The sequence below is a fragment of the Lepisosteus platostomus genome, chromosome 16, assembly GCF_059453375.1.
Source record: "Lepisosteus platostomus isolate fLepPlt1 chromosome 16, fLepPlt1.hap1, whole genome shotgun sequence".
NCBI lineage: Eukaryota > Metazoa > Chordata > Actinopteri > Semionotiformes > Lepisosteidae > Lepisosteus > Lepisosteus platostomus.
This window is the reverse complement of record NC_142626.1, coordinates 11,357,114-11,369,871: the sequence shown is the minus strand read 5'-3', so window position 1 is coordinate 11,369,871 and position 12,758 is coordinate 11,357,114. Positions and strand designations below refer to the sequence as shown.

Sequence of the window (12,758 nt, the reverse complement as noted above, 5' to 3'; positions counted from 1 at the left end):
CTGAAAATCATCACATCTCCAGAACCCAGTGAAGCACATTCTGTACTCTAGCTCACTGTGTTACTCCCTCTCTCTGTTTTTCATGAGTTCCCTGTCTGTAACTTTCTGAGTTTTGTTAGTGAGCTCAGCTTCTGCCAGTTCAAGGTCAGGAGTTTGTGTCTGTGCTGTTCACAGGGCCAGTCTGGAGAGACCAGAGTCATCAGTGCCCAGATGTGTGTCCATGAAGAGTGACGGGTCAATGAATCCACCAATAGAGTTCAGAGGTGGAGCCTTTGCCTCTGACCCAAGGTGAGGTCACTATTGTGTATTGAGTGTATCTATCTGTTGGTCATGAGATAAGATTGTGTGAACTGGATCACGTCTCACTTTCAATACTTTTATTTTCTGTGAAAAGTTAAGACAAATAAAGACTAGACGTCTGAAAACAAAAACAAATTTCTGCAACTAGTATTTTCTACTGCCTAAAGGATGAAAGACTGTGTATCCACTCCAGACACAATCACGGAAACACAGGGGAAGGAACAGTGAGCTGTAATTGATCATGGGAGTGATGAGCAGCAGAATATAGAACATGAATTTCTCAAAACGGATCAAACAGTGGAGTGGGGGAGAGGAGCTCCAATAGACACTTTGTCATTTACACAAAAATGTGATCCTTGTTTTATGGAGTTGAGCTCCATGTCAGTCGTCTAGGCATCAGATTGATGACATCTTGATGATGATGGTGGATTTGGCAGCTGTAATTATTATTGTCAATAGGAGTGTGTCCATTATTCTGATATAGTAATTATGGATTTAGAAAGTCCAGCCCCTCGTCCTCACAGTGGATCCTGGTCAGTGCAGTCTGAGTCAACAGGGTGGCGTGCACTAGGAGACACACTGGTAGAAGTAGAAAAACACTTGATTCCTGCGTAACAGGAACAATATAATTTGTTGCTAGACGATTTGGGAAAACAAAAAAGACACACAGAATGTGAGGATACAGTATACAGTTAAGAGAATAGAATTTAATGTGAAAACTTTAAGACAAAGACTTGACGGCTGAAAAAATGCTGAAAATAAAAACAAAATTCTACAGCTAATATTTTCTCATGATTACGGGACGAAACAGTGAGTATCCAGTGCAGACATGACCACAGACACACAGGGTGTGAGTAACATAGATCTGTTATTAAACATGGGAATGATGAGCAGCATAATGTAGTACCTGTATTTCTCAAAACAGATCAAAGACTAGAGTGAGCAAGAGGAGCTCCACTTGGACACTCTGTCCATTTCCACAATAATGTCCAGCTGGTTTTATGGAGTTGAACTCCCTGTCAGTTGAATGGGCAGCAGATTGATGACAACTTGATGATGATGGTGGAGTTGGCAGCTGTAATTATTATTGTCAACAGGGAAGTGTTCATCACTCTGATAATATAATTATTGGTTAGAAATTCCAGCCCCTCGTCCTCACGGTGGGAACTGGTCAGTGTGAGCTGCAGTCATGTGCAGTCCGTGTCAACAGGGCGCACTAGGACGTATTTAGACACTGGTAGGGACAGGTAAACATTGTACCTATTATTTTTCTAGACAATTTGGGAAAGCAATAGAAAAGACACAGAGAATGTTAATTTTATATAGTTAAAATCATTGAATTTAATGAAGGTCATTTTGTTAAAATTGTATAACACACCTGTGAGGCCTCATTTAAAATTGTCTCCAGTTTCGTTTAGACTATGGTCATTGTGTACAATGTTGAAGATACAAACAGATTAATGGTCTGCAATTAGTCCGGAGAAGAGTAAGCAGATAGAGCCTTGGGCTCAAAAGAAATGTCTAATACTGAGGGTTCAAAGAACTGAACCTGTCAGATTTTATAAGAGGGTCTGATTCGAGATTATAGAATCCTAAAGACACTGGGGCACTCAACCGAGTCACCAGAATCACTATGAAAAGTGATATACACTGTGAAGGACATGTGTTAAAACTACAGAGAAGTGCTGAGAACAGGAGGCCCTTCTTTACACAAAAGGTTGTTAGAGTCAGGAACAAGCAGCCTAGCCATGTGGGTGATACTGACACACTGGTGTCTTTCAGGAAAAACACAGCCTGAGATCCTTGGATCAGTTGGTTAGTAACTACCAAACTGTCCAGAAAGGCTCAATGACGTCCATCAGTGACTGGTTAAGCTGTCTGAATCTGGCACACTACTTGGATTACTGGATTTCAAATGATCGCATTCTTGTTGTACTGAATTCCTGTTGGTTTTACAAGATCTATGATTTAAATTGGACTATAGAAGGATTTAATATGTGATTTAATTGAATATATGATCTGAACTTGTGAAGGACCAGAGTAGAAAGGGATGAGTAGATCCCAGGTAAAATGTATTACTGATTTATCACTCAGATGTGCAGTATCACCAGCAACATGACCAATGTGTGACTTCAGCTGACCAGCTCTGCCTCTCCAGTAGAAACGTGACTCCAGGCTCTCTGAGCTGCTCCAGTTCGAAAAATCAGCAGAAACACCCTGGAGCTCAGGCTCATGTTCACACACTGGGACAGTGTGCTGCCCCCTATAGGCTGTTTCCTTCAGGCCATGAAGAGGGAAAGGGGCTGTGAGGGCTGAGCAGCAGAGAGACACATCTTAATCTTGCAGAATGAGAGAGATTCTACAAATTCAAAACAGAATAAGCTTCTTATGTATACCGTTCCGTGCCAAAACAATCTCTTCATTTTACAAAGGGCTACTCATTCCACTTTCCATATTCTGTTTTCCACTGAAAATCATCACATCTCCAGAACCCAGTGAAGCACATTCTGTTCTCTAGCTCACTGTGTTACTCCTTCTCTCTGTTTTTCATGAGTGCCCTGTCTGTAACTTTCTGATTTTTGTTAGTGAGCTCAGCTTCTGTCAGCTCAAGGTCAGGAGTTTGTGTCTGTGCTGTTCACAGGGTCAAGCTGGAGAGACCAGAGTCATCAGTGCCCAGCTGTTTGTCCATGAAGAGTGACAGGTCAATGAATCCACCAATAGAGTTCAGAGGTGTAGCCTTTGCCTCTGACCCAAGGTGAGGTCACTATTGTGTATTGAGTGTATCTATCTGTTGGTCATGAGATAAGATTGTGTGAACTGGATCACGTCTCACTTTCAATACTTTTATTTTCTGTGAAAAGTTAAGACGAATAAAAACTAGACGTCTGAAAACAAAAACAAAATTCTGCAACTAGTATTTTCTACTGACTAAAGGATGAAAGACTGTGTATCCACTCCAGACACGATCACGGAAACACAGGGGAAGGAACAGTGAGCTGTAATTGATCATGGGAGTGATGAGCAGCAGAATATAGAACATGAATTTCTCAAAACAGATCAAACAGTGGAGTGGGGGAGAGGAGCTCCAATAGACACTTTGTCATTTACACAAAAATGTGATCCTTGTTTTATGGAGTTGAGCTCCATGTCAGTTGTCTAGGCATCAGATTGATGACATCTTGATGATGATGGTGGATTTGGCAGCTGTAATTATTATTGTCAATAGGGGTGTGTCCATTATTCTGATATAGTAATTATGGATTTAGAAAGTCCAGCCCCTCGTCCTCACAGTGGATCCTGGTCAGTGCAGTCTGAGTCAACAGGGTGGCGTGCACTAGGAGACACACTGGTAGAAGTAGAAAAACACTTGATTCCTGCGTAACATAGAACAATATAATTTGTTGCTAGACGATTTGGGAAAACAAAAAAGACACACAGAATGTGAGGATACAGTATACAGTTAAGAGAATAGAATTTATTGAAGGACATTTTGTTAAAGTTGTACAACACACAGTGAGGCCTCATTTACAACTGTGTAACTGTTGTTTAGACCTTGGTTATTGTGTATAATGTTTTGGGGACAAACAGATTACTGCTCTGCAGTTAGTCCAGAGGAGAGTAACCAGATACAGCCTTGGGCTCAAAAAGAGATCAAGCACTGGATGAAGCACGAATGTTTAACTCTGAGGGCTAAAAGAACTGTAGCCGTGCAATCTTGTAAGAGTGTTATTGACTATTCAGCTGAATAAGGTTAGGAGTTTGTGCCTGTGCTGTTCACAGAGTCAAGCTGGATAGACCAGGGTCACCAATGTCCAGCTGTGTGTCCATAAAGAGTGACGGTTCAATGAATCCACCAATAGAGTTCAGAGAAGGACCCATCGCCTCTGACCGCAGGTGAGGTCACTGTTGTCAATTGAGTGTATCTGTCTGCTGGTCATATGATTGTGTGAACTGGATTATCTCCCACTTTCTTAATTTTAATGTGAAATCTTTAAGACAAAGACTTGACGGCTGAAAAAATGCTGAAAATAAAAACAAAATTCTACAGCTAATATTTTCTCATGATTACGGGACGAAACAGTGAGTATCCAGTGCAGACATGACCACAGACACACAGGGTGTGAGTAACATAGATCTGTTATTAAACATGGGAATGATGAGCAGCATAATGTAGTACCTGTATTTCTCAAAACAGATCAAAGACTAGAGTGAGCAAGAGGAGCTCCACTTGGACACTCTGTCCATTTCCACAATAATGTCCAGCTGGTTTTATGGAGTTGAACTCCCTGTCAGTTGAATGGGCAGCAGATTGATGACAACTTGATGATGATGGTGGAGTTGGCAGCTGTAATTATTATTGTCAACAGGGAAGTGTTCATCACTCTGATAATATAATTATTGGTTAGAAATTCCAGCCCCTCGTCCTCACGGTGGGAACTGGTCAGTGTGAGCTGCAGTCATGTGCAGTCCGTGTCAACAGGGCGCACTAGGACGTATTTAGACACTGGTAGGGACAGGTAAACATTGTACCTATTATTTTTCTAGACAATTTGGGAAAGCAATAGAAAAGACACAGAGAATGTTAATTTTATATAGTTAAAATCATTGAATTTAATGAAGGTCATTTTGTTAAAATTGTATAACACACCTGTGAGGCCTCATTTAAAATTGTCTCCAGTTTCGTTTAGACTATGGTCATTGTGTACAATGTTGAAGATACAAACAGATTAATGGTCTGCAATTAGTCCGGAGAAGAGTAAGCAGATAGAGCCTTGGGCTCAAAAGAAATGTCTAATACTGAGGGTTCAAAGAACTGAACCTGTCAGATTTTATAAGAGGGTCTGATTCGAGATTATAGAATCCTAAAGACACTGGGGCACTCAACCGAGTCACCAGAATCACTATGAAAAGTGATATACACTGTGAAGGACATGTGTTAAAACTACAGAGAAGTGCTGAGAACAGGAGGCCCTTCTTTACACAAAAGGTTGTTAGAGTCAGGAACAAGCAGCCTAGCCATGTGGGTGATACTGACACACTGGTGTCTTTCAGGAAAAACACAGCCTGAGATCCTTGGATCAGTTGGTTAGTAACTACCAAACTGTCCAGAAAGGCTCAATGACGTCCATCAGTGACTGGTTAAGCTGTCTGAATCTGGCACACTACTTGGATTACTGGATTTCAAATGATCGCATTCTTGTTGTACTGAATTCCTGTTGGTTTTACAAGATCTATGATTTAAATTGGACTATAGAAGGATTTAATATGTGATTTAATTGAATATATGATCTGAACTTGTGAAGGACCAGAGTAGAAAGGGATGAGTAGATCCCAGGTAAAATGTATTACTGATTTATCACTCAGATGTGCAGTATCACCAGCAACATGACCAATGTGTGACTTCAGCTGACCAGCTCTGCCTCTCCAGTAGAAACGTGACTCCAGGCTCTCTGAGCTGCTCCAGTTCGAAAAATCAGCAGAAACACCCTGGAGCTCAGGCTCATGTTCACACACTGGGACAGTGTGCTGCCCCCTATAGGCTGTTTCCTTCAGGCCATGAAGAGGGAAAGGGGCTGTGAGGGCTGAGCAGCAGAGAGACACATCTTAATCTTGCAGAATGAGAGAGATTCTACAAATTCAAAACAGAATAAGCTTCTTATGTATACCGTTCCGTGCCAAAACAATCTCTTCATTTTACAAAGGGCTACTCATTCCACTTTCCATATTCTGTTTTCCACTGAAAATCATCACATCTCCAGAACCCAGTGAAGCACATTCTGTTCTCTAGCTCACTGTGTTACTCCTTCTCTCTGTTTTTCATGAGTGCCCTGTCTGTAACTTTCTGATTTTTGTTAGTGAGCTCAGCTTCTGTCAGCTCAAGGTCAGGAGTTTGTGTCTGTGCTGTTCACAGGGTCAAGCTGGAGAGACCAGAGTCATCAGTGCCCAGCTGTTTGTCCATGAAGAGTGACAGGTCAATGAATCCACCAATAGAGTTCAGAGGTGTAGCCTTTGCCTCTGACCCAAGGTGAGGTCACTATTGTGTATTGAGTGTATCTATCTGTTGGTCATGAGATAAGATTGTGTGAACTGGATCACGTCTCACTTTCAATACTTTTATTTTCTGTGAAAAGTTAAGACGAATAAAAACTAGACGTCTGAAAACAAAAACAAAATTCTGCAACTAGTATTTTCTACTGACTAAAGGATGAAAGACTGTGTATCCACTCCAGACACGATCACGGAAACACAGGGGAAGGAACAGTGAGCTGTAATTGATCATGGGAGTGATGAGCAGCAGAATATAGAACATGAATTTCTCAAAACAGATCAAACAGTGGAGTGGGGGAGAGGAGCTCCAATAGACACTTTGTCATTTACACAAAAATGTGATCCTTGTTTTATGGAGTTGAGCTCCATGTCAGTTGTCTAGGCATCAGATTGATGACATCTTGATGATGATGGTGGATTTGGCAGCTGTAATTATTATTGTCAATAGGGGTGTGTCCATTATTCTGATATAGTAATTATGGATTTAGAAAGTCCAGCCCCTCGTCCTCACAGTGGATCCTGGTCAGTGCAGTCTGAGTCAACAGGGTGGCGTGCACTAGGAGACACACTGGTAGAAGTAGAAAAACACTTGATTCCTGCGTAACATAGAACAATATAATTTGTTGCTAGACGATTTGGGAAAACAAAAAAGACACACAGAATGTGAGGATACAGTATACAGTTAAGAGAATAGAATTTATTGAAGGACATTTTGTTAAAGTTGTACAACACACAGTGAGGCCTCATTTACAACTGTGTAACTGTTGTTTAGACCTTGGTTATTGTGTATAATGTTTTGGGGACAAACAGATTACTGCTCTGCAGTTAGTCCAGAGGAGAGTAACCAGATACAGCCTTGGGCTCAAAAAGAGATCAAGCACTGGATGAAGCACGAATGTTTAACTCTGAGGGCTAAAAGAACTGTAGCCGTGCAATCTTGTAAGAGTGTTATTGACTATTCAGCTGAATAAGGTTAGGAGTTTGTGCCTGTGCTGTTCACAGAGTCAAGCTGGATAGACCAGGGTCACCAATGTCCAGCTGTGTGTCCATAAAGAGTGACGGTTCAATGAATCCACCAATAGAGTTCAGAGAAGGACCCATCGCCTCTGACCGCAGGTGAGGTCACTGTTTTCAATTGAGTGTATCTGTCTGCTGGTCATATGATTGTGTGAACTGGATTATCTCCCACTTTCTTAATTTTAATGTGAAATCTTTAAGACAAAGACTTGACGGCTGAAAAAATGCTGAAAATAAAAACAAAATTCTACAGCTAATATTTTCTCATGATTACGGGACGAAACAGTGAGTATCCAGTGCAGACATGACCACAGACACCCAGGGTGTGAGTAACATAGATCTGTTATTAAACATGGGAATGATGAGCAGCATAATGTAGTACCTGTATTTCTCAAAACAGATCAAAGACTAGAGTGAGCAAGAGGAGCTCCACTTGGACACTCTGTCCATTTCCACAATAATGTCCAGCTGGTTTTATGGAGTTGAACTCCCTGTCAGTTGAATGGGCAGCAGATTGATGACAACTTGATGATGATGGTGGAGTTGGCAGCTGTAATTATTATTGTCAACAGGGAAGTGTTCATCACTCTGATAATATAATTATTGGTTAGAAATTCCAGCCCCTCGTCCTCACAGTGGGAACTGGTCAGTGTGAGCTGCAGTCATGTGCAGTCCGTGTCAACAGGGTGCACTAGGACATATTTAGACACTGGTAGGGACAGGTAAACATTGTACCTTTTATTTTTCTAGACAATTTGGGAAAGCAATAGAAAAGACACAGAGAATGTTAATTTTATATAGTTAAAATAATTGAATTTAATGAAGGACATTTTGTTAAAATTGTATAACACACCTGTGAGGCCTCATTTAAAATTGCGTCCAGTTTCGTTTAGACTATGGTCATTTTGTACAATGTTTAAGATACAAACAGATTAATGCTCTGCAGTTAGTCCGGAGAAGAGTAACCAGATACAGCCTTGGGCTCACAAAGAGATCAAGCACTGGATGAAGCACGAATGTTTAAGTCCGTGTGCTAAAAGAACTGTACCTGTGCAATCTTGTAAGAGTGTTATTGACTTCTCAGCTGAATAAGGTTAGGAGTTTGTTTCTGTGCTGTTCACAGAGTCAAGATGGATAGACCAGAGTCACCAGTGTCCAGCTGTGTGTCCATAAAGAGTGAAAGCTCAATGAATCCACCAATAGAGTTCAGAGAAGGACCCATCGCCTCTGACCCCAGGTGAGGTCATTGTTGTCCATTGAGTGTATCTATCTGCTGGTCATATGATTGTGTGAACTGGATTATCTCCCACTTTCTTAATTTTAATGTGAAAACTTTTAGACAAATACTTGACGGCTGAAAAACTGCTGAAAATAAAAACAAAATTCTACAGCTAATATTTTCTCATGATTAAGGGATGAAACAGTGAGTATCCAGTGCAGACATGACCACAGACACACAGGGTGTGAGTAACATAGACCTGTTATTAAACATGGGAATGATGAGCAGCATAATGTAGTACCTGTATTTCTCAAAACAGATCAAGACTAGAGTGAGCAAGAGGAGCTCCACTTGGACCATCTGTCCATTTCCACAATAATGTCCAGCTGGTTTTATGGAGTTGAACTCCCTGTCAGTTGAATGGGCAGCAGATTGATGACAACTTGATGATGATGGTGGAGTTGGCAGCTGTAATTATTATTGTCAACTGGCCTCATTTAAAATTGTGTACAGTTTCGTTTAGACTATGGTCATTTTGTACAATGTTTAAGATACAAACAGATTAATGCTCTGCAATTAGTCCGGAGAAGAGTAAGCAGATTCAGACTTGGGCTCAAAAGAAATGTCTAATACTGAGGGTTCAAAGAACTGAACCTGTCCAATTTTATAAGAGGGTCCGATTCGAGATTATAGAATCCTAAAGACACTGGGGCACTCAACCGATTCACCAGAATCACTATGAAAAGTGATATACATTGTGAAGGACGTGTTAAAACTACAGAGAAGTGCTGAGAACAGGAGGCCCTCCTTTACACAAAAGCCTGTTAGAGTCAGGAACAAGCAGCCTAGCCAAGTGGGTGATACTGACACACTGGTGTCTTTCAGGAAAAACACAGCCTGAGATCCTTGGATCAGTTGGTTAGTAACTACCAAACTGTCTAGAAAGGCTCAATGACGTCCATTAATGACTGTGGTTTAGCTGTCTGAATCTGGAACACTACTTGGGTTACTGGATTTCAAATGGTCACATTCTGGTTGTACTGAATTCCTGTTGGTTTTACAAGATCTATGATTTAAATTGGACTATAGAAGGATTTAATATGTGATTTAATTGAATATATGATCTGAACTTGTGAAGGACCAGAGTAGAAAGGGATGAGTAGATCCCAGGTAAAATGTATTACTGATTTATCACTCAGATGTGCAGTATCACCAGCAACATGACCAATGTGTGACTTCAGCTGACCAGCTCTGCCTCTCCAGTAGAAACGTGACTCCAGGCTCTCTGAGCTGTTCCAGTTTGAAAAATCAGCAGAAACACCCTGGAGTTCAGGCTCATGTTCACACACTGGGACAATGTGCTGCCCCCTATAGGCTGTTTCCTTCAGGCCATGTAGAGGGAAAGGGGCATTGAGGGCTGAGCAGCAGACACATCTTAATCTTGTAGAGGGAGAGATTCTACAAATTCAAAACAGAATAAGCTTCTTATGTATACCGTTCCGTGCCAAAACAATCTCTTCGTTTTCCAAAGGGCTACTCATTCCACTTTCCATATGCTGTTTTCCACTGAAAATCATCACATCTCCAGAACCCAGTGAAACACATTCTGTACTCTAGCTCACTTTGTTACTCCCTCTCTCTGTTTTTCATGAGTTCCCTGTCTGTAACTTTCTGATTTTTGTTAGTGAGCTCAGCTTCTGTCAGTTCAAGGTCAGGAGTTTGTGTCTGTGCTGTTCACAGGGCCAGTCTGGAGAGACCAGAGTCATCAGTGCCCAGATGTGTGTCCATGAAGAGTGACAGGTCAATGAATCCACCAATAGAGTTCAGAGGTGGAGCCTTTGCCTCTGACCCAAGGTGAGGTCACTATTGTGTATTGAGTGTATCTATCTGTTGGTCATGAGATAAGATTGTGTGAACTGGATCACGTCTCACTTTCAATATTTTTTTTCTGTGAAAAGTTTAAGATGAATAAAGACTAGACGGCTGAAAACAAAAACAAATTTCTGCAACTAGTATCTTCTACTGACTAAAGGATGAAAGACTGTGTATCCACTCCAGACACAATTACAGAAACACGGGGGAAGGAACAGTGAGCTGTAATTGATCATGGGAGTGATGAGCAGCAGAATATAGAACATTAATTTCTCAAAACGGATCAAACAGTAGAGTGGGGGAGAGGAGCTCCAATAGACACTTTGTCATTTACACAAAAATGTGATCCTTGTTTTATGGAGTTGAGCTCCATGTCAGTTGTCTAGGCATCAGATTGATGACAACTTGATGATGATGGTGGATTTGGCAGCTGTAATTATTATTGTCAATAGGGGTGTGTCCATTATTCTGATATAGTAATTATGGATTTAGAAAGTCCAGCCCCTCGTCCTCACAGTGGATCCTGGTCAGTGCAGTCTGAGTCAACAGGGTGGCGTGCACTAGGAGACACACTGGTAGAAGTAGAAAAACACTTGATTCCTGCGTAACATAGAACAATATAATTTGTTGCTAGACGATTTGGGAAAACAAAAAAGACATGCAGAATGTGAGGATATAGTATACAGTTAAAAGAATAGAATTTATTGAAAGACATTTTGTTAAAGTTGTACAACACACAGTGAGGCCTCATTTACACTATGTACACTGTTGTTTTGGACCTTAGTTATTGTGTATAAAGTTTTGGTTACAAACAGATTACTGCTCAGCAATTAGTCCAGAGGAGAGTAACTAGATACAGCCTTGGGCTCAAAAAGAGATCAAGCACTGGATCAAGCACAAATGTTTAACTCTGATGGCTGAAAGAACTGTACCTGTGCAATCCGGAAAGAGTGTTATTGACTATTCAGCTGAATAAGGTTAGGTGTCTGTGCCTGTGCTGTTCACAGAGTCAAGCTGGATAGACCAGGGTCACCAGTGTCTAGCTGTGTGTCCATAAAGAGTGACGGCTCAATGAATCCACCAATAGAGTTCAGAGAAGGACCCATCGCCCCTGACCCCAGGTGAGGTCATGCAGACACATGAGAAACACACACAGGTTGTGGGTAACAGAGGGCTGTAATTGAGCACAGGAGTGATTAAGCAGCAGAATAAAGGATCCGGATTACTCAAAAGATATCTGGCTCTTGAAGTTGTCTTCACATCATGTGTGACAGAGGCCGAGAGCTGCAGATCCAGCTCCCAGCTGTGTGTCCATGAAGACTGACCGTTCAACAGATCAACCACCAGAGTGTGGAAGAGGAGCTCCATTAGGACACTCTGTCCATTTACACCATAATGTGAACCTTGTTTTATTGGGCTGAATTCCCTGTCAGTTGTATTGGCAACAGATTGATGACAACCTGATGATGGTGGTGGTGGTGGCAGCTGTAATTATTATTGTCAGTTGGGGTGTGTCACATTGTTATTGTACTTATTGGATTACAAAGTTCAGCCCCTTGTCAGTGGCTAGTTAGGGAGTCCATTAGGCATGTGGGCTCAGAGCCAACAGGCTGAAGTATAGAAATTATTCAATCCTGGAGTGTCTTTTGGTACCATAATGGCCTGTTAAGACTCCTGCACACTCAGCACACAGTGCTCTGGCCAAATCAAGACAGTGCAGGAGGAAGAAATGAACAACCTGGGATATCTCAGTGTCTGTACTGGTAAATGAAGGCTACAGCAGAATGAGACCTCAAATCATAATGGGCTCCATGCCACTGGATTAAGGTCTCATTCAGTCAAGATGTGTGCAGGCTGGTCTGCAGTGGTTTCTCCACAGTAAAACATCACACACAGGCATCTCCCATCCCCAGCATGTATTCGAGGGCATGTGGAGACCAGATAATTGCCACAGGAGCAGGACAGTGATATCTGGGAGCTCCTGGTCATGAATTGCCATGAAGGCAGCTGGTACAAGAGGGCTGTCAGACACTGTGTATTGTGCAGGTTCACTTCAGCAGCTCTATCTGAGAATGCGCAGCACTGTTCAGGATCAGCTGTTGTTTCATCGCTTCAGACTGGACAGCTGTGTCCAGAAGGTCTGAACCCAGGAGAAGCTGGAAACTCTAAATAATAAAAAATAGCTGAACTTGTTAGTTTTCCATATTTAAATGATCTGGTGCTGTTGTTTTAAAGAAATTGATATAACATGAAATTTTAAATTAAAATAAAATTAAAAAAAATAAAATTTGACATTTTTAAA

The 12,758-nt window shown here is 41.4% G+C and overlaps 1 protein-coding gene across 4 annotated transcripts in view; it reads left to right on the top strand.

The window, feature by feature from the left end:
- LOC148646869 (NLR family CARD domain-containing protein 3-like) overlaps positions 1–12,758 on the top strand; it is an 823,351-nt gene that overhangs the window by 13,227 nt on the left and 797,366 nt on the right. For all 4 annotated transcript variants that reach the window (XM_088608927.1, XM_088608929.1, XM_088608928.1 and 1 more), the window contains exons 3-10: positions 175–288; positions 2,942–3,055; positions 4,081–4,194; positions 6,212–6,325; positions 7,351–7,464; positions 8,489–8,602; positions 10,325–10,438; positions 11,464–11,577. In XM_088608927.1, coding sequence (XP_088465053.1) covers positions 175–288; positions 2,942–3,055; positions 4,081–4,194; positions 6,212–6,325; positions 7,351–7,464; positions 8,489–8,602; positions 10,325–10,438; positions 11,464–11,577 — 912 coding nt within the window. The remainder of the gene's footprint in view (positions 1–174; positions 289–2,941; positions 3,056–4,080; positions 4,195–6,211; positions 6,326–7,350; positions 7,465–8,488; positions 8,603–10,324; positions 10,439–11,463; positions 11,578–12,758) is intronic.